The sequence below is a fragment of the Pogona vitticeps genome, chromosome 4 (assembly GCF_051106095.1).
Source record: "Pogona vitticeps strain Pit_001003342236 chromosome 4, PviZW2.1, whole genome shotgun sequence".
Taxonomy (NCBI): Eukaryota; Metazoa; Chordata; class Lepidosauria; order Squamata; family Agamidae; genus Pogona; species Pogona vitticeps.
Genome location: NC_135786.1, coordinates 65,594,649 through 65,617,916, shown reverse-complemented (window position 1 = coordinate 65,617,916; position 23,268 = coordinate 65,594,649). Strand labels below are relative to the sequence as shown.

The window sequence follows — 23,268 nt, the reverse complement described above, 5'->3', positions numbered from 1 at the left end:
CTCAACTCGGGCTCAACTCAGTGTTGTTTTTTTTCCAGTGTCTTGGATTCAATTCATAGAACTTGGAATCCACTCCACCCCTCCCGTTTTTCTGGGAGGAAAAGCTTATTTTTAATAGGGACTTGGACTTGGGGCTTGGGCTTCAGGACTTAGAACCAAAGACTCAGACTCAGATTTGGGACTTGGTATCAAAGATTTGGACACGGACTTAGGACTTGGACCCAAAGACTTGCCAACATCCCTGATAATAACCAAGGAACTGAAACAACTTCCCGATTTATATTTGGGTTTGTTTACATTTTTTATGTCATGATGGGGGACATGATAAAGTTGTGTGATAACGTTCATTATGCATAGTGTGAGAAGGTGGATAAGGAGAAAAAGATTCCCCTCTTTCACATTACCAGAACTCACTGAAGCTAAATGGTGGGAGATACGGGACTATTCACTACCATGTAGTGTAGGTAGAAAGTACTGTGGGATGGCTTACTTCATAGAGTATAGGTCTGCCAAAGACTCCTAGTCATAATGACTACATATGTCGGAACCAGCTGCTTGGGAACATGAGGAGGCAGTTCCTCTTCTATTAATGTCTTGCTTTGGGGTTGTTCAAGGGTATCTGGTTGACCACTGAGAGAACAGAACACTGGGCCACGTGGAGCTTTGGTCTGATCCAGTGGGGCTCTTTTTGTGATCAGACTGACCTGACTTAAGTACATGAAAGATACTATGTTCAGAAACTGCTTTTCTGTACTACAGCTCTCAGAATCCCCCATACAGCACCCCTGAGGGATTTTAAGAATTATTTAAAAAGTGGGGGAGTAATTTTTCCAAATTCTGATAATACTGTATTATGTACCTTAATAAACTCAAGACTGGATCACTACACCACACACTATTTCGGTCTGATGTTGGAGACTAAATATTTGAATATGTTTTTCACAACTGTCCCTCACCGTGTCAATAGATGCGGTACCCAGTTCTTTGAGATTCAGCAAGCTATTAGTGCATCCAGGGCTTTCTCTCAAGCCAGTGCCCTTTCTGTGGTATTCTTGGTCTAATGAAGAGCAGTTGGTTGATTCTTTTCTTGAATCTTCAGAAGGCAATGATGGTAGAGCTTTCTATTTGGGAAGGCATTTTCACTGCTGAGAAATCGTTGTGCACTGATTTATTCTAGACCAAGTCTGATTTGTAGCCCTCCTCTAGCTATTTTATTAGTTTGATTGTGCTTGTGTGTGTGTTTTTAAAGGGCTTGATTTATTGTATGGGCTGGTATTTTAATTGGCTGGAAGTCAGGATGTGAGCTTGGAGTACAGGATATATTTCTTAGAAATAAATGAAGATGGATGGATGAATCTAAGCTGCTAAAGCTTTGTGTAAAATGCTGTATCTGGCACAGCCTTCATGCCCTCCTAAACCAAAAGAGATTGTGTGGGCACTGATTCCATATGGAGAGGATTTTAGTTCTGGGAGTTGAGGTCCAACTCTGGGAAGGTAATAGCACCTCTACTGGCTGCCTGCTCTGTTTTGCCAGGGGATATTCTGTTCAGTCAGCAACTCTTTCTCACTCTGTGTGGTCTGGGCGAATGCTGCAGTTCTTCCATTTCTGAGCCCCATATCCCAAACCAGGTAACCTTTTAAAGGAAAACAGGCCCTTTGTCAGGCTGAGCAAAGATAGCGTGTTCCTGAAGATACTGAATGCCTGATGCATGTATTATTCCTATGGTGCTGCTTAGCCCTTCCCCACCCCCATAATGCAGGAGGAGTGCCTTTGCTCAGCTGTGGATGTTGTGCCATCTCTGCAGTTCCCAAGAAGGCAGATCTGGTTACAGTCATGCATTCTGCCATCGCCTTCCAATGCAGTCTCTAGGAGACTGGCCTTGAAGAGTGTGGGGAAGCATGGCAAACAGATTGCTTTGGGCTGTGTGCTTTGCAAACCACATAAGGGCAATCTAACACCAACCATAATGGCTCCCCGTTTACTTTCCAGGGTCCCTCAATGCACTACTTCACTTTTCAAGCCCAAAATGGGTGGTGCATGTGTCAGACATTGGAAAGGACCACCTCTTGTGCTATGAATCCTTTCATAATTCACATATGAGTTTGTTTGCTTTTTTTAATGCTGTGGTTTTTACTTTTACATATTGCCTTGGGGCAGAAAGGTGTCTGATAAATATTTGAATGAACAAACAAACAAGATAATCCATGAGGCACCCCAAGCAGAATTTCAAGGAGTGACAACAAAAGAGAAAAATGTTTCAAAGGTATCTCCTGGTTTTGGATTGTTCTCCCTTGGATTGTAAGCATACCGAGGGAGCCACTTACAGTTTTGTCCTTCTGCAAACATGCTAAGACATTTTACTCTCTCAGACCCTTTAGGATATTATTTTATTCCCTGTGGCATTTGTGGTGGTTTTACTTTCTCTGTGTGTTGACTGCATTCAGCTCTTGTGGTTTGGCTTGCTGATTGAATATTTGGATTTTTAATATTTCTTTAGGATATATAAATACAGTGAATAATAACCATATGTGTGCATGTTTGTAATATATTTGTTATTGTAAATAATCTTAATCTTAAATCAATATTTTTAACATTTATTTTGCATAATGCCCAGAGAACCTATTTTCTAAGGCAGCTAACACACAGAACAAGTGAGCAAACAATTCTGTGAGAAAAGTTAGGCTGAGAGACATCAACCTGCCCCAAGTCACTTGTAGGCATTTCAGTGTCAATTGGAACCTTTACCGCAGTGAACCACCAGGGAGCAGAAGGGGCATCTCCAGGCTTACTCCTGGTTCCTGCAGGTGATCTTTCCAACTAGGGAGACTGCTGTGCAGATATATGAACAAGAGAGTGGACAACAGAGTACTCGTTCTGCAGCTTTGTATGATGTCATGAGTTCAGCCGAAGATCCAGAACCTGAGGGGTTAACTACAACTGAGGAGAATGCTGAGCGATTAGAAGCACAGACAGCTGAATCCCCACCAGATTCTCCTCCCCCAGTAGCCAGGGTAAGGGCCAGACTTCAGCAAAGACTTATGACGCAAAGGTCAGAGGATCGCCTGAATGCTGCCCACAGAAACATCAGATCAGCTAGCCCTGAGTATTGACAGAATGAAAGGCTTCCAGCAGTTCAATGACTGTTTTACTATATAAGCAGCTCCCAGAGGGCTGGGAAGTTTGTGGAAGTAACAAGTCAATTCTTCTGGCTTGCATCCACACTCCTGCCTATCTTGGACATTGTCTTCTGGACCCTTGCCTTTGGACTCTGACTTCTGACTACGGTTTGTGTTTTGGCTTTGGTATTTTGGTATCTGTTTTGTATTTAGTGGACTTCTGACATTGGACTGGTTTATGGACTCTTGCCTGTTAAAACCCCTGGGAATGTGACATATGATCATAAATTAGTTTTCTAGTAGGATACAGTCTGGATGGCAATTTGCTTCTATTTATGCTCAGTTTAGAAATGGGTGGTTCTAGATTTAAACATACTTTCAGAGTATGTGTATATTCATAGGAATGATATTAGACATGATGTAAATCCCATTGGTGTCAAGCAATCTAATCTAACCACACAACTATTGCCTCTTCCCACACCTACCCCATTTTCTGTGAGCTTATTTTTTTGGCCTGTGCTTGCGAGCACTTGCAACAAGAATGGTGTGTTACGGCTTTATTTTGGTCCCATGTTCTTTCAGCACCTCAAAGGAATGGGCCTACACATTTGATCCGTGCCCATATTTATCCATAGTGATTAATAATTATAGATGGCAGATAGACTCCAAGGGACCATGTCATGGCAAATGTTCTGATGTGAACTTTTGATTTATGAAAACCCATTCTATTTACATTTTTCAAATCCATGGCTTTCACTTCCCAGATGTTCATTATGATTAGGTCTAAAAACTTTTGGTGATGACTTTAATGGTTTACCATCTATCTAGTATGCGTAGAAAATATATATCCCACTTTTCTGTGAAATAAAGAGAGAGAAGCACCTACTCTGATGAAAACTAATACATCTTAAATATAGCAAAGACAAATATATCTAAAACCTTCCTTATTAGTTGTAAATTGTAATAATTAAATACAGTAGTGGGCTCTTTTCTTCTTGAGCCATTACTTAAGGATCCCCCTCCTTAAGTTTTTAAATAATGTAGATAAATTGTTCAGTTGTTTTAGACGTATTAAATAATGCCTTGTAGTACCCCATGGTAAAGGAGTTGTTCCAACTGTTAAGAAATGTAGATCTGAAAGAATTCCAATTTTTATCAATATCAGCAAGTTGTAGAGAATTCCATACATTTAGAAATGTTTCCCACATTAATTTTTGAAATGTGTGTTGCATGGTCGCCTGAAGAGGTGTGAGTTTCAAGTTTATCACCTGCAAGTCAAAATCCCCATATGTAGGTCTCACAAACTAGCTTTCCTGTTTTCTCATGATATGCCCAAAGTAGGACAGCCTCAGTTGCATCATTTTTTCTCTCCAGAGACAGTTCAGGCCGGACTTGATTTAGGACTTTATTTATCTGTCCTTCTGGAAGTCCACAATGTCTGCTAGCTCTCTTCCAGCACCACATTTCAAACAAATTTTCTTCCTCTAAGTTTTTTTAACTGTCCAGCTTTCACACCCATATATGGTGATCAAGTATATGAGAGAATGAACGAGCATAGTCATGGTCTCCAGTGATGCATCCTTTGTTGTTGTTTAGTTGTTGAGTCGTATCCGACTCTTAATGACCCCATGAACCAGAGCACGCCAAGCCCTCCTGTCTTCCACTGCCTCCTGGAGTTGGGTCAAATTCATGTCGGTAGCTTCGATGACACTGTCCAACCATTTCATCCTCTGTCGTCCTCTTCTCCTCTTGCCTTCACACTTTCCCAACATCAGGGTCTTTTCCAGGGAGTCTTCTCTTCTCATGAGAAAGCCAAAGTATTTGACCCTCAGCTTCAGGATCTGTACTTCCAGTGAACACTCGGGGTTGATTTCTTTTCCTTCAAAATGGATAGGTTTGTTCTCTTTGCAGTCCAGGGGACTCTCAAGAGTCTCCTCCAGCACCACAATTCAAAAGCATCAATTCTTCGGCGGTCAGCCTTCTTTATGATCCAGCTCTCACTTCCATACATCACTGCTGGAAAAACCACTATGCGGACCTTTGTAGGCAAAGTGATGTCTCTGCTTTTTAAGATGCTGTCTAGGTTTGTCATCGCTTTCCTCCCAAGAAGCAGGTGTCTTTTAATTTCGTGGATGCTGTCACCATCTGCAGTGATCATGGAGCCCAAGAAAGTAACAAGCATCCATTTGTATAATATCGGAGAAATAAGCAAGTATTCCATTTATATTTGAAGGCTGCTTGTTGGCTTTTACATTTTTACAGACCATTTAATCTGTGCTTTTAGATTTTTGTGATTTTTAGATGTTTGTAACATGTTTAAAATATGGGCTTTTGGGTTGTTGTTTTTTTAAAGTACCCCTAGAGCAACTTTATGAGAAAGGATAAGACTTAAATAAAAGTAGTAGTAGTAGTAGTAAACTTTACAGACATTCGTTTACTTGCATAGTCAAGTGGCTATTTTATCCTTTATATTTATTTGACTAATCTTGAACAAATCTGTGGTGTCATATCGCAGAAGTAATGAAGGTTTTATATATCACCCCTTGATATGAACTTAGAAATAGCATGTAGTTCTTTATGAGACTGGTATTACTCTCCAAGTTTCATTCCTGTTATTGAATTCATTCTATCTTGGGTGTCTGTGAAATGCTGGAAAAATAAACAATGCACACAGAAAGTCTTGTCTCAACACAGGGACCTGGATAAAAAATGGGATGCATTCTTCAAGGGAGGCAGTGTCGACTGTGGTGGTAAGCTATGCAATGGAATTATGAAGGGATGTTCTTCAAATATTAGAAAATCATCAAAGCAGTTCTGAGGTAGAAGGGAGGAGGGCAAAAGGAAGAGTTAATGTTGTCATCTTCTGGTTGAGGACCACACAGAAACTTCATGAGAATCTATGCCATTTTTCATCTTGCATAACCTCGAACAGTTATAGCAATTTTAAAGTTAAACTTAAAAAAACACTATGATATATTGTTTCCTGACAGACTGGTTTTAATAAGGATGAAATTCTTGTTGTTGCCAAATCAAAAAGGACTCTAACATCTTTAAAACATTAAATTGGAGATGAAATAATCACTTTGAGGGTATGCTTCAAAGGTTATTGGAATTTACAAGGCATTCACCCCTCTGGAGCTGTCTGAGAATTAACCTAAGCACCAGTTCTTATTCTTGGTGGATGCCATATTTCAAAACAGTGTCCAGAGGGAGGATAAAATACTATTGAAAAAAAGGATTGTGTCAATAAAAGCACGTCTAGAAGTCTTCAGCAATGAATAATGATGGTCCATTTTTAAATGCTTGATTGTGAAGTGGCAAAAAATGCTGGTGAAGCCTTGTGACAGGAAGGCAGAGAATTATTTTCTGCTGTTTTTGCCTTGTTTGTGTTTACCTTGTGTGTTTTACAAGAGGATTATAGTGGAACTTCCAGGTATGGATTTTCCATGCCCCACAATATTTTCTGTTCTATTGTTCCCAGTTTTCTGATTGCTGTTTTCAAAATGCTGGAAATGAAGTATTTATGGTAATTGTGATCTTTCTTTATTCGTATCAGAGGTAATGGTGATAAGTGTTATCTAGTGCCAACTAGCCTGATTTTTTAAACTGCAGAACAAGAGATAATTGTAGTACATAATTTAGATTATGTACCTATTATAAACAAGTTATTGCTGTGCACATTGTCACAAGAATAAATAATAAATGCAAATAAAATTTGCTTATACTGTTCTTCACCTTCATTGCTACAGAGTTAACATGACTCATCAGTCTTTTCCTCCTCTCAAGAACTCATCTTCTCTTCTAGTGGCAAAATAACCACAACAGGAAATCAGTTTAGGACTTTCTGACATTATAAAGGGAATCTTCAGTTCATGACTGGGAAGGGAGCTGCAACTATTTGTGGGGCAGGTACTTAATCAAAGACTTTCATAGTAATAGTTATAGAAGGGGTAGCCATGTTAGTCTGCACAAGCATTATAGGTGAAAACAAAATAAAAATAATACGTAAAAAAGGACAAAAATGTGGTGGCACGTTAAAGACTAACTTGTATATTTTTAATGTGAGCTTTTGTGAACAAGCCTGCATCCTCAGACATAATAGAAAGAGATATAATGTTATAAATATTTATATATGGCATCAAGGCTGTGGTTGGTTGGTGAAAAAGTAAGTGAGTATTAAACATTGTGATGATAGTGGCTTTAATATATAGGTCTTAATAGAAGGTAGTGCTGTAAAAATGTGAGAACCTCTGTCATAGATTAACTATGGTAAAATAACAATAACAAGATAATGATGGCATAGTAACAATGATGTTAATGAGATGGGCTATTTACAGTCCTTGATGAACCTTTCCCCTTCAAGCTTTACTTTGTAATCAGTAGTGAAGTGTGTGAATAACTGCGGACAATGGATGACCACAAAAGCACAGCAAATCTGTATTAGTGTGTTCTTGAAGTACTGGACAACACCAGCAATCATTATGTTAGACTACACAGGGAAGCCATTGAAATCCACAAACACTAGCAGAGCTTCAACAAAAAAGAAGAAAGTCTAAAAATCAACAAAGCCTGGCTCCCAGCACTGAAACATACAGCTTGCAAAAAGGTCAATGAAATTTACCAAGCCACAAGGACCAGTGATCACTGCACACAAAAGACTAGCCCATCAATCACAGTGACATATCATCCCCCCTTATCACAACAAAACACCCATAATAAAAACACTCTGATCTGATCGCAGGAAACACCCAATCTTCAGAAAAGAACAAAAACCTTGATCTCACATCTACAAATACTCAGCAATCCCTCACACAACACTAGAATACAGAGAGAATTCTAGCTCCTTTTTCAGTAACACTGAATGTTTGGAAGAATGATGCTTAGGGGCAGGCCTTCATATAAGAATGATGCAATAGAAAGGGGCAAAAAAGTATTCTACACCTTTGGCCATTTTGAGTTGATTGAAATATTGGGTTAAGGGGAGAATTTCCACCAACTAAAACCAAATTTGTGTGTTCTATGCCAAGTTGTAACTGACTTATAGTGACCCAAAATAGGACTTTTGAGATAACTGAGAGATTTTTAAGGAGTGGTTTTATCAGTTCCACTACCTCAGTAAAGTGGGGATTCAAACCCTATTTTCCAAAGTCCTAGTTTGTCATTCTACCTATTATACCACATTGGCGTAGTGGGTAGAGTGAAGAACCCATCTCCCCTTCTGGTGGCCAGTTAACCACAACAGGAAATCAATTTAAGATTTTCTGACCTTATAAGCAGAATTAATTAATTAATTAATTAATTAATTAATTAATTAATTAATTAATTAATTAATTAATTAATTAATTAATTATAAATTAAATCAAATTAAATCAAATCAAATCAAATTAAATTAAATTAAATTAAATTAAATTAAATTAAATATACCACACTTGTTAGTGCTGCAGCACAACTCTGGATGGTTCACATAAAATACAGAATCGCATAGTATGATAAAACCATGAGCAATCTAACCATATAAAAACAGAGGGCGCCAGAGCATTAATAAAACTGCATAAAACAGAAAAAATAACAAAGATATTGATGACAAATAACTGAGCAGAGATGTAAGAGTACCTTAACTCAATTAGGGTCCAAGTGGAAGTTAAAAGTCAATTATTTTAACAAAATCTAAAAGTTAATTCTTAAGTAAATATATATTTCAGCAGAAAGTTTTGAAATGTTTGGAAAACAGGTTCATGTGAACAATAACATAATTGCTCATCTACATTATACATGGAAGACTAGCACAAGAATGATTTGGGACGACAAAAGAACTATTCAGTTAGGTTAATTAGGTTGATTAATATCTGATATAAGAACAAATGAACTGCCATGTTGGTGCTTCTTTACAAGCCATGAAATGAGATGATTCCTTTAGTCAAGAGTGAGCAAACTATGACCTGAGGACCTCACGTGTCCCCCCTCCTTTTTGTGTGGCCAAAATCTACAAAACCTCTCACATTTCTGTTCTTGGAGAATCCATTATGCAATTCAAAATCTCACAAAAATGAAAGTGAATGTAGATTTCCAGCAACATTTAGTTTTGAATTTTCATATTTTTGCAAGCAGTACTAGTCCTGGGGGTTGGAAATTTAACATCCTTCCACTCTTAAATTTAAGAATAATGCCAGCCTTGCCATTACAGTGGACCCTCGACTTACAGATGGCTCCACTTACAGACTTTTCGAGTTACAAACTGGCCGCAAAATTTAGGTTCGACTTGCAACCGGAGAATTGACCTACAGACCGGAAAAAAACCCAAAATTGAACAAAAACAGCCGGGTATGGATTAATCAGTTTTCAATGCATTGTAGGTCAATGGAGCCTCGACCTACAGACTTTTCAACCTGCAGACACTGTTCCAATACGGATTAATTCCATAAGTCAAGGGTCCAATGTAACTGAAGAAGCGAAGACTGTTAGAGACTTGCTGTTGAGATAAACTTAAGGCTTGGGTTAATTTAAATTGTATAGTATCTAGTTTCTTGACTCAATATGAGCTTGTTGAAAGACAGAAGTAGCTTTGTTTAGCTCTTAAATTTGAAAACTATGTATGCAAATTTAGTTTAAGTTAAATGTAAATTTAATTTCTCATGTTGATTGGATGAATTACAAGGGGCTCCTGTGCTACTTGAATACTATGAGAAGACTCCAGCCTTAATAATTTTAACACAAATGTATGCTCAGAAATGTTTTTCCAGTGTGAGATGGTGCTTTTCAGATGGTCCAGTACCACAGCAACATTCTCTTACAGAAAAAATGTGTGTTTTTTCTGCACTCTTTAAACAATAAAAGTAAGTCACATTGAGAATAATCAGAATTGGCTCCAAATCTGTTTAGGTATCTTCTCTTTTATAAAAAAAAATATAGCTTTTCTTTGGAAAGCAAATTAAAAGCACATGTAGAAGATTGTATGAATGAAAGACCAGATTCAAATCAGGCTTATTATTTAAAGGATTTACACAGAATCTTTCATCAGTATTGCTATTTACCAGTCCTTTATTACTGCAATTTTAAAATGTACTTATCATTTGTTATTTATTGGTGTGAATGTTGTTGCAATTTTGCTTCATTCATTATAACAATGAAGGCAGCTGATTTCAAAATTCATTCTAAGGTTCAGGTCTATTAGTAGTATTTTTATATATCTGTCAGGACCAGCCTTATCATTAACCACATGAAGATGTTTGCCTCAGATGGTTGAGCATTGGACAGAGCAAGCGCACAGCTTCCTCTCCCCACCAGGGACACTGAGCTTCTGAGAGCTGCCAATCTATCTCACAGAGCCCCAAAACAGGAGATGTCCAATCCCCTGCCATTGGAGGTGCCGGTGCCTGCACTTGCTTCCCTCTATGTGCACCACTGGGCACAGAAGAGACAAGTAAGAGCACATAAGCTGGTTGTCAGCAATGTCTCTGGGTTTTGTTTGTTTGTTTGTTTTGTTTTTGCTTTTGGTACAGCTTCTAGGAGTCATCTTGAAGTCAAGGCAAGTGCTGTGGGTGTGTGGAGAAATCTCCTGAGCTCCAGTTTCAGACAGTTTCTCTGGATACAGCCTACCCATTTGGTCTGGGCTCCAAGAGGACTCCTAGGAGCTAGGCAAGAAAAAGGCTAGCCCTGACAAATACTACTTGCCATGTCATTGCCTTCCTGTCCCCTGTATGGTGGCATGTGTGCAGGAGGGGCACTTTCTTCTCTGGGGCCAAACAGCATGGTGGGGATGTGGTGGGCACCTAGCTTCCCACATGCAGTGTCAAAAGAGCTTGGCCATCCTCAATATTTGCAAAAATCTTCTTGTCCAGAGTCTTCCCAAAGTACTGGGTGCCATGACAGACTATTTCACTGTGTTCTGAACTGAATATGGACATGGGCAACTAAGAACAGGAAAAAAACCCACAATTGTTTTATACATTTAAAGCTGAAATGCTGGATGAAGTTTTAAGAGGTTAGGAGGAGGTGAGAAAGCTAGGTGAACAATGATAAGGAACAAAATGGAGGTATGAAGTCAATTGATGTTTCCTTGATAATGTTGTGTTTTGGGGTTTGTTTGTTTTTTGTTAATTATGGGAGCACAATGCAAGCCACATCTGTGTAGCAGGCTAGCTGATATTGGTTGTAACAGTGCAAGCACTCTAGTATTTGTTCATCGGAATCATGGGTTGTTCTTCGTGACCTCTGTGAATCACACCCTGGGTGATTTGCGCCTGTGTGGAGCCTCATCAGAAGATTGTAGAGCTTCTGCGGTTGCAATAAGCACATTAGAATATGCCCCTCCCCACCCGTATTACTTTGGCACCAAGCGTCCCCTTTCAGTTTCTGTCAACCACAACGTTGAGAGCCTCATAATTCTGCTTCTGTGAGTAAATGAGCAAATTGGAAATGCCAACTGTATTGCTCCTGAGTGGGAATAGGAAAACATTCCGAGGAAGACGTGTTTGTCGGTCATTGGCCCAAGACTCTTGCCTACCTTTTTCTGCCATTCCCTCTCCTCCACAAAGTTGTTGTCCATCTACAACAAGACAAAACCAATGCCATCGTTATAGCCCCTTGGTGGCCAAGACAGACTTGGTTTCCAGTTCTCAACAATCTCTCATCATACATCCACTATCTCCCCTGCCTGCCACACCTTCTCACACAGAACAATTCCCAGTCCTACACCTTGACTGACCTGCTCTGCACCTGCCAGTGAGGAGGATTCTCCCTCATTAATGAACATTCTTCATCATGCCAAAAAACCATCCACAAGGAAAGCCTACCTGTAAAAATGGAAGAAATTTCAATCCTTTACCAAATCTTCCTCATCATCCTCCATCAATCCATAACATTCCATTGTTGTCCTCTTCCTCCTACATCTCAAATTCAAGGGCCTCTCCATCTCATCCTTGAGAGTTTACCCTTCAGCAATAATATCTTACCAACCTCCAAATTCTCCAGCAACAAACTTCTTCAGACATCCAACAACGAAATGTTTTCTTAAAAGTCTCTGTCATATCTACACCAATACTCGACCTCCCTCTCCACAATGGTCACTAACTCTTGTTTTGAAGCAGCTTACCAAAGCTCCTTTCGAGCCATTAGCTAAAATTAACTTAAGACTCCTCATCTTTAAAACAGCTTTTCTCATAGCCCTCACCTCAGCTTGACGAGCTAGTGAATTGGCAGCTTTACGCTATGACTATCTTTATCTATAATTTTTTCCTGCTAAGATTAAGTTATTAATGGACATTTCCTTCCTCCCCAAAATTGTCTCTCAATTTCATCTTTCCCAGCTGATTGTTCTTCCTTCATTTTTTCTGTCACCTTCTTCAAACCAAGAAAAAATACTCCATACGTTGGATGTCAGAAGAGCTCTTGCTTTGTATCTCCAACATACTCAACCCTTTAGACAGTCATCTCATCTCTTCATAAGCCATCAATTGCCTACAAAAGGCCATCAGATGACTTCCCAATCTATCTCCAGATGGGTCGCCTCTACCATTAATTTGGCTTATCAGCTTGCTTGACAACTAGCCCCTAGAGTGATTTGCCCTCACTCCACAAGGGCGATGGCAGCCTCTACAGCCTTTGTCACGGATTTGGCGACAGGAAAAACGCAGAGTTATTGAAGACACAAGTTCTTCTTCTCTTGCTAGTCGGTTGTATTTACAGTTATTTACAAGTATTTACAGGCAGGCATCACATCAGCATGGCAGGAACTCTTTATACAAACTGACATAGTGGATAGCAGAAAATGGTGAAGAAAGAAGAGGATGATACACAGACACTGTTCACTTATATACATGTACATGGCATCTCTAGTCCAATCAGAAGACACATGACTTCATCTTCTACACCTGGTGTCTTCTTATTTCCAGACATTGCATCATCTTCAGAATGACTCAGCATGCTCACATCTGTGCACAATGGCAATTTGTTAATAATACATTTATTCAGGTTCAGGCCTACAAAATTTCTATATTCTGACAGCCTTTCTCCACAGTGTGCCTCTTCTGGACATTCTGTGCCTCTGCCACTTGGGCACAGCCGTCCACGTTTATCCATCATTATAGACTCGACCTCCAGCAGAAGTCTGATGCGGCATTTAGATGTGCTGTTCTAGCTTCTACCTTGGCATGACACCCTGCCTCCAGGTAAGACAGCTTATTAGTCACCCAGGGTGTGATTCACAGAGGCCACGAAGAAGAAGAACAGGTTACCCACCTGTAATTTTAGTTCTTCGAGTGGATCTCTGTGATTCACACATCCCACCTGTCTTCCCCTCTGTCGTACCATTGTTTGCTTACTATTAAGCGGCGGTTAATAGTCTTGAGAGACTATGGTAACGTGCTCTGTATCGAGAAGTGTCCTCTCCAGAGCATGAAGCCTAGGTAAAGTAATATGGAGGATAGACTGTTACACAAGCAGCAGATTCCCCCTCTCCACGTTGCTGAAATGGTCCAATGGAAAGGCAAGAGCCAATACAAATGGTTCCAGTAACGTTGCAGGAGTTGGCAGAACGACACAAACTGCCTTCGGGACTCCAGCTCCGGATTTTGCCTCTAGGTTAACTCCTGAAGCCTTTTCCATGAGTGGATATAGCCACAAGGCAGTGGAGGTTTGAAATTGGAGTTTTCCTTCTCCTAAATCAGCTGCCTTCCATAGCTGACGAGCCCCGGTTGACACAGCTGAAAGAGGATGCATGGTGCCAAGGTACTTATACAGGTGGGAAGGGGCATATTCTATTGTGTTTATTGCTACCGCAAAAGCTCTACAATCTTCCAATGAGGCTCCGCACAGGCACGAATCACCCAGGTTGTGAATCACAGAGGTCCACTTGAAGAACTACAGTTACAGATGGGTAACCTGTCAATTCCTGTCCTCATTCCACTTTATCTAATTGTGATGAAACACTGATATGTAGTGACTCAAAATATTAGTAAGTCTCAATCCACTTTTATCATTATTTTGTTGGTTCTAGTTTGCCAACAAAACCATGATACGGATATGCAAATATATTAAAAGATCTGGTAATATTGCCCTTGTTTGTTTTCTTTCAGCACAACCACCATGCCTTCTCACATCAGGATAACGAATGGCTACATCTCAGTTAACCCATCCATTTGGTTTACAAATCAGCTGGACCAGCAGCCGCATCCAGACCTTGCATTTCACCGTCATCTCAAAAGCTCAGACATTAGCAGTACCATAGCATCACCTGTAACTATTTCAGTCTGTGCAACAATGGTTTCTTTCCTCTTGCATCTATTGATTTCCTCTTGACAAAACAAGGTACCTTAAGTGCAATATCCAGGAAAAAGGATAGTCTTCCATCAGTCACCTTGTACCTGGAACCTTCCAAGCAAAGACCTCCAACTGGTCTCTGTGTCTCTTGTCCAAATAGAATTTTAAAACTCTGAAGCTTTATTTTGTACATTGACTTAACATCTTCTTTTTGTAGAAGGATCTTTATTTCCCATACTGCTATGGGGCTTGTAAAATATATTTGTTATATATATATAAATATATATATATATATAATATGTATATGTATATATATATATGTATATGTACCACGTTTCCCCGAAAATAAGACAGGGTCTTATATTAATTTTTGCTCCAGAAAACACAGTAGGTCTTATTTTCAGGGGATGTTTTATTTTTTTCATGTACAACAATCTACGTACATTTATTCAAATACAGTCGTGTCATCTTCTGGTTGCTTCACGATGGTGGAGGGCAGACTTTCACTTAACTAGGGCTTATTTTTGGGTTATTTATGTAAAAGAAAAATAGTGTATTTATTCAACTGTTAAACTTATTATGGTTTTTACAGAATGTTAATATTTTCCCCAACAAAAGTGCTAAATGGTAAATCAACAGTAATCATAACTCTGGTAAAAACAACATGGTACTGTCAGTTTTTCAACTCAAAGTATTCTTCTGGGTCACAATGTCAAGGGCTTCTTATATAAACAGATGCAATATGAAACCAAGAAAATTTGAACTTTCCATTCATATCTCTAGCTCTAATGGGCAGGAAAGAAGCAGCAGCTAGCATAAGTGTTATACATCCTTGGATTCTTGGTCAAAAATGTGGTTAAGTTTAGAAATATCTCATGAACCAGAGAACTGGTGACAATGTGGTGGTATCAAAATGCATCATTGATGGTCAAGTGGCCCTTGCAGTATATGCCTGGAATGATTTCCAAATGTGAAAAACCATAATTTTTCTGCAAAGTGGTCTTGCAAATTATTGTGTGAGAATCATAAATCATTTTTATCACCTACTGCTTTGCTGTTTCAAGGTTTCTTATGCATCCATAAGAGCTAGAAACATAGATCCTTAAAATTTAAATTAAAAACTGCAGTTACTGAACAAAAATAGAGTATGGTCCAGTGCTAAAACATGGTTTACCAATATCTGGATAAGTCCAGTGCTGATGTATTTTCTCCTCACATTATCTTTCCTTGTTCAGTCAGTTTTTTTCCTCTGTTGTTGTTGCTGTTATATGCCCTGAAAGCCCATCTGACTTCCAGCAACCCTGAAAGGCTTTTCCAAGTACTGTATATAAGATATTTACTATTGCCACCTGCCATTGACTTTCCATGGCTGACCGGAGATTTGAACCGATGTCTCCTGAGTCCTAGTTTGTCACTCATCACACTGGCTTATATTTCCTTTGTACTGCAAATCATATTCTCCTCTTATATTTCAAACTGACTTTTTCTTGTGGGAATTGATGCCCATGCCTTGGGGCACAGTGGGTAGGGTGGTGCTTCTTGCTCCAGGTGCAATAACAACTATTTATGCTTCTGAGACCAAGACCAAGGGAGGGAGCTGCTGATGCTAAGGGGTTTCCAAGCCAGGCAGGAGTGAAGGATGAGCGCTAGGGTCCCATCCAGTATCCTTACCAATTCTCCTATTTGTGCACAGTGTTGAAGTGGTTCACACACCATCATTGCTTCTGCTGATTTCCCCACTAATGGGCACATACATGCCCAACCACAATAAAGATGAAATGGCAGTATATAAACCCATCTCTGCTTGATTACATCAGTTACATTAGTACTTTGGAGAGGAGTGGCTTGAAATTGCTTTAGTAATATCTATTTTTTAAAATTCAAATAATGTTTTCTCCATGTGGTCCTCTTTTCTGGCCATAATCACCATGAAGAAAATGTGATCTAAAGTGACCGTGTGAACTCAACTGTAAAAAGCTGTAATGTTTTTCAGCTCACCTATTTCCACTCAGAAATTAGTGGAGACAATATGGCTTACTGTTGACTCACTTCCTGTTAAGTTCATATTTACACCCTTCCACTCAACTATAAGAAAGACTAAAATCTGGGCAAAGAGCTCACTTGGACAGAGATGTGAAGCAATGTACATTCCTTTGTGGTGTTGCAAAAGGCCTTTAGTTTGCCAGATATTGCTTATTTTAAGGAGTATTCTTAAATAAAGGAATGTCCCTTCTTTTCAAACATGATTCTTTTATGGAGCATCTTGCTTAAGTTCCCTCTCTGCAACCCATTAATCAATTGTCAAAACCCTGCAAATGTACAATATCAGTTAAAGCTATCTTGTGTTACCACAAGATCCACGAAGCTGGGGAACTGGAAGCTACAGACAATGCATTAGAAGACATGGCCCTTGCTCAGCAATGACATTATGCAATATCACAAACTGCTTTCTTGCCACTTAGCTCCCATGCGCAAGCATTTTTGCCTTGTTTTTCAGGCTTTTCCTTCCAGAAAGGGAAGATGAAGTCCCTGGGACCAGCAGAGACTCTACATTGTTCTGGTCTTGTATTGCATTATGTGCATAGACACCAGATAAATGTGGAAGAGCTCAAATTTGAGAATAAATTTTCCAAAGCATGTTTTCAGTATGTGATCCTCATAACAAACATTGCATAAGATTAATGACTCCATGTCAAAACAAACATTTCAAATCTTCCATAAGCTGAAATACACAATGTAGAAATATGCAGAGCTATGCCTCAAATTCTCACTGGGGTAAAGTGCAGTATTTAACATATTGTTTTGTTATATATATTCTGGGAAAATCAGAAAAATAGCTTTTAACCATCTGCTTGCTTATCCAAGTGAAAGGCAAATAATACCTGGAATAAATGGAACACAGTTGAAGGAAACAGGTGGAGTCAGATGGAAAATATTGTTAACCAGACATTTAACTTCTTTTATGAGACTGCATGAGAGCCAGCTAATGTACCTCAAGAAACATGAACTGGGGTAAACTCAACGTTTGGAAAAATTACTTTTTAAAATTGTAGCTCTGAGGATGACCTCCCCATCTGAGGGATTCTGAGAATTTCAGTGGGGAAAAAGTAACTTTTCTAAGCTCTGAATGTGATGCATACTCTATATCCGAGTTACTATAGATTGCTTAGATTTTAAATGACAGAGCAAAACTACACCTAACATTAAGCATACCATACATTGTCTATTCCATCTCTGTACAGTGGTACCTCAGCTTACGAACGTGTCCACTTGTGAACGTTTCGAGCTACGAACGGCTCCATTCGCAAAATGTTGCTTTGACTTGCAAACATAGCCTTGACTTGCGAACCACCCCCCTCCCGAAAAAAACTTTCCTGCCTCCTTTTTTTTAACCTCAGTTCATCTTAGGTCAAAAGAAGAAAAAAATAAAAAAAAATCCCCCTAGTGGTAGAGTACGGATTAACTGGCTTTGCATTAGTTCCTATGGGAACTAATACCTCTACCTACGAACATCGTCTCAACATACGAACGAAAAACAGCAGGTACAGAATAAATGGTTTTCAATGCATTCCTATGGAAAAGTTTGCCTCGACTTACAAACTTTTTGATGTATGAACGCTGTTCCAATATGGATTAAGTTCGTAAATTGAGGTACCACTGTACTTTAAGCAGCCATTGTGGAGTCCCTGATCTGTATTGTATCCATGCCATGAGTGTCCTTAGGAAGCAGCAAGGTGGATACTTGCTCTCCAGTCCTAAAATTATTATTTTAATGTATATACTAAATGTCAAAAGTATAACATATCACAGTGCATCTTTACCCCTCCAGAAAATAGAGCTCTTAACAACACTTCTGAATGGGGCAGTAGAAGGGTTTTTCAAACCATTTGCCTCACACCATTAACCCACTGAATAGCCTCCCTGAATTAACTGTTTGACCCTCATGGTCCCATTTGCTTGGGGGTGGGGGAGGCACCAGGAGCAAGAGAAGGTCCCCTGTAGTTTCCCTATACCACAGCCCCATTCCAAGCTGACTCCCCTCAGCTGTTATTTAAAAGGTGTGGGTGAGAGGACAGTGAGATAAGAGACAGTGGCATTTAGTATCACATCTAATCTGATCTTAATTTGAGGAAGAACTGTTATTCTTGTTGTTAAACTGGAAGCCTTGCTCATCTCTTTCAAATTATTTGATAATCTGCTGGTGTATTCCAATACACTCTTTTAAGGGTAATCTCACTAAGGTTTAGGTAATAAAAACAATTTGATGTTCATCCATACAACAAGATTTTACCTTCCTTGTCCACATACACCCCCTTGCATCTCCTGTACAGTTCCGGAAGGTCTCCCCCAGTCCTCAGGAGCAGATTAAGGGGGGGTACTGTTCTCTAAGATAAAGAGGAATTTGAGAGGTTGCGATCCTTTCAAACCAGAAGGCAGAGGCTATTCACTGTGGGACTGTAAAGAACATAAATATACATCCTGAGTTTAATTTCCTTGAAGAGAGAGAGATTTCCCTCAGAATACTGCAGACAGCTCTTACGGAAACAAAATGATGCAACAACGTTTTTGGCTTCTCCGGCTGGTTCTCTGTAGCTCATGTGTTATCAGAGTGGGAAAAGGGCTAATCAAAGAAAAAAATCATTTTAAAATGGCAGATGCTGCTCAGCTGTCTTCCTGATGGTCTTCGGCTTATCTTTGCAACTGTCAAACCTCAACACAGAATGAGGTAGCTCTAAGTTGCAATAACTGAAAAACATAAAACCACCATTCTCTGCCGTTTTAAAAACTGTAAAAGGTGAAGCAGGGGTCTACAGTATGGTGTGGCAATCTCAACAGCTTCTGTGCAGTCCTTCATTAGGGGATATTACAGTCACACTGCACTTTATACGTGTTCTCCCAGCTATTTTCAACCAGCTGGTGGGGATAATAGGGCATATTATATAATACTATAAATATAATAGTATATTTAAATTATCATCAAAAGAACAAAGCAGTACATATCTACTAAGAAGCAAGAATCACTGAGTGTAATGAGGCTTGCTCTCACGTACTGTATGTGTGCTTAGGATTGCAATCTTAATTATGTGTGCTGATCTTTTGAGATACAAAGGGAGAAAAGGCCCCAATTCAATATTCCTCTCCTCCCACATGAAACAAACAATTCTGTTAGTGGTGAGAACACTACACAATGTTTTGCCAGAAGCAGATGACCGATGAACCTTGTGCACAGAACTGGGAATATAGTGATGTGATGAACATGAGGATGTGTAGTTTGAGGCACAAACTCCCACGAGTTGGCTATGGGCCATGACAGCACCTTTGCAATCCAGAATGCTGATTCCTCCAGAGAGACCAGTTTCCCTACACACAGTGCTCATCCTGTAATTGTGTTTGAGGCAGCATTCTGTTCACTTAAGGCAGGGATGGGTAATTTGTGGTTCTGAAGATGTGGTCCGATTGCAATTCCCATCAGTTCTAGCCACCACAATCAAAGGCAATGGATAATGGCATTTGCAGTTCAGGATCATCTGGATAGCTCAGTAAGCTAAGCATCTGGCTACGGAGCCAGAGGTTGGAACTTTAGTTCCCCATAGTGCTTCCTGGGAGAAGAGCCAGCCTGTATAACCTTGGGCAAGCTGCAAACTGCACAGTTCCAGAGTGCCTCCAGAAGAAAGGAATGGCAAACAGGAGTATACCTAGACAACTGTGGAAATAATTGCTGTTAAGTTCGTCATAATAATTATCCTCTGAAAGGACACCATTGCTCAGCGAGTTAAGGCCATTGTTAAAGTTTTTGGAGAATTAACTTTTACATGGATATTTTTTCAGAAAACAAGGACTCCTCTAGCTGGATTGTGGGCTTTTTCTTCATCTTTTGGGCTGCTATTATTGTTTTTAATGTGTTGGTGGATTACTGCAATGTGAGTCTGAATGAATGTAGTCCCCCTCCCCCTCCTTTGATTTCATCTGATTTCTCTACTGAAGTAGAAATAAGTATGACATAATCTAATGAACATTACAAATGTATTTTGATCAGCAGTGATGCTACAGCTTCTTACATTTATGATTTTGGTGTAAAGATTCGAAATATAAGTCTGTGTACTCTGTACCACCGGAAATAATTATCTCATTAAATAGCACTGGCAGGTTAAGAACTTCCCTAGCATCCAAATCACTGTATTGAGATTTTAGTAGCAAATAGAAAATATGGGACCTAGGCTTTTTTCCCCCAAAGTTATGTTACTAGTAACCATTTTGATACCACTGAAAGATATGAATTCAAAAAATGTACAGTTTTTCATATATATTACAGTATATAAACAATATCCTTAACCACAAAAATGCACACTATCTCTGTTGGTCAATATGTATTGTGGGAGCTTCCTTACCTAACTTTAATTGCCCAAAATCTGAATATCTGACCTTGTCTTGCCACATCTCTGAGTTCCTTCCATTTTTTATGAGGCAGAAACCAAGAGTAGGTCAAGTAATCTGTTTGTCTTCAGCTAAACCTGAGAACAAATTACATTTACTGCAGTATACATTTGTCAGAATAGATGTGGTGAGTGGTGAATCAGAAGTATATCTCCATTAAGAGATTTGAACTGTTCCATTAAAAAATGAATCTACAGTGCCATGCATGGAATGAAGCTGTGGAAACAAACTGAAGCCTTCTTTAAAATGTTAGTAGTGGTAACCCTATGTTTTGTATTAATGTTTCCACACTCTTGTTTGTTTATTTTTCCATCTTAAATATAAAATGTGCTTGGGATAGGCACCTTTGTGAAAGCAAAAGGGTGAGCCATCACACAATGTCCTTGACGTGGAGAGCTCTCGGTACAATAGGAAACTTCTCTGTTGAGAAAATGTTTTACTTGTCACCAATGTGATTTTGAATGGTATGAACCCCACTGCATTTCAAGCAGTGGCGTGGGTTTGTGCACAAACTAAACAAACTGTAATTTAGCATCGTGGATTAAGAGGGGGGGCCTGAATAATATTTGTGTTTGTAAGGAGAAGCCCCTCTTATATTTATCAGTAATAATATGGTGCCTATTAAATATAACATTATCCCTACAAGCTAAGTGTGTCTTAAACCAGCCCTGCTTTCTTGCATTCTGCATGTAGGATGTTGCTAGTTTTCATCTCAGATTTCATCAGACAGACAATATCCTATCACATGGTTACACTGGCAGAGACCAAATGACATAACTTGCAGGGGCATTTTGCCATTAATTAACAAGGCCCTGCTTCAATTCTTCATTGTATGACAGTCAGATGACTTGGCACATGATTACCAATCAGAGAATGGACTTATTAATTAGCGGTAATTTGACACAATAATTTATACTGTGTCCCTTCCAGCCATGTAACTGTGCAACAGGATTTTGGCCATCGTTACTATGAGTGCAAACTTGACTCCTTATGATTTGCTATTTTTATGCCATGGCAATCACTTTTGCTATAGTAAGATACCTTTTCATTATCCATTGTGAAAAATACTTTATAATATGAGGCCATTATATGTTCATAGATGCTTTTATTATCTCACTGAACTCCAAGGATCAATTTAGATTACATGGTGTGGAGTTTGTTGTTGCTGTTTGCAAAGATGCTCCCACAGTGAATGAAAGGCACCTGCTTTCTATTATCCATTGCCATCGTAAGCCAGAAAACTATACAAACTCAATACTGTGCTGATTGCTGCCCAAACTGTTATGTTACAGTATTATGAATTGGATTCATCCTTAATTTCTGCTTTCTCCCACAAATTCAATCTCGAGTTCTTTCTCTCCTGTTTATGAAGACATTTGTAAATCTGTGAACCTCAAGTTGCAAGCCTGAAGGTAGAGAGCCTCAAAAAGGCCAAAGAAATGTCCTGCCATCTGCCAATAACAGATTGCACATAGAGAGCACCAAATTCCTAAGTTGTGTCCCAATGCTGCTATGTTTTGGCTATCTGCCTCTGAAGCATAGACACTAACAGTCAAAGCAGGTATGCTGAGCATCTTTTTTGAAGAAGTGCTCCCTAACTGGTAGAAGTCCTTACATTTTTATATATTTATATATGGTTCTCTCAGGACATCCCATTGTGAGAGGGAAAAAAATGCATCTGCCTCAAAGTCTAGTTTTTCCATTAACAGTATTTTTTTTTAAAAAAAAGGTCTGAAATGATATATATATATTTACTGGGGATATGTATGGATATATTGGGATGACTTTCTTCCTCTTTTTCTTCCTATTTGTGAACATTATAGGATTAATGATAAAAAAAATTTAAGGTAATTTGATCAGAATATTTTTGCAATGTAATATATGAATAAAAGTTATTATGAATTCCTAGTATAATATGATTGTAGATTATTTCATTCTCTGTTTTCCCATTAATATACATTGTATTTAATGTTTTTCTTCTTCTTTCCATCTATCATAAACCACTAAGTAATTAGAGTCAGAATTCCCACTGTGATATACGTGTACTGGATAGAGTGATGGACTAGGACTCTGTAGAACAGGTTTGAATCCCTGCTTGGCATTGGAAACTGACTGGGAGAGTGGAATTGATAAAGCCACTCCCTAAATATCTCACTTATCTTGAAAACCCTGTTAGAGTTGGTATAAGTCAGTTTCGATTCGACAGCACATAACAACAACATCATGTGTTTCTACTGAACTATTAAAACTTCTATGATGCAAATGATGTTTTATCCAAATCTACAGTGACTACTATCCAGGAACACCAAGAAAAATCCCTCTTATCCAGTGCTGAGTATAAGCAACAATAGAATACATTGGTCTCTTCTCCATAAACAGGAGGCAGTGTCATCCAGAGGTGACAGGTGTGTTTGTCACATTAGCAGAAACAGAAGTACTCATATCGTATTCCCTCTAGCC

General features: G+C 39.1%; 1 protein-coding gene across 1 annotated transcript in view; it reads left to right on the top strand.

Moving 5' to 3' along the window:
- TRABD2B (TraB domain containing 2B) overlaps window positions 1-22,722 on the top strand; it is a 353,065-nt gene extending 330,343 nt beyond the window's left edge. Inside the window, exon 7 of the mRNA XM_020788141.3 lies at window positions 14,190-22,722. Coding sequence (XP_020643800.2) covers window positions 14,190-14,412 — 223 coding nt within the window. The 3' untranslated portion in view covers window positions 14,413-22,722. The remainder of the gene's footprint in view (window positions 1-14,189) is intronic.
- Window positions 22,723-23,268: the final 546 nt, after the last annotated feature.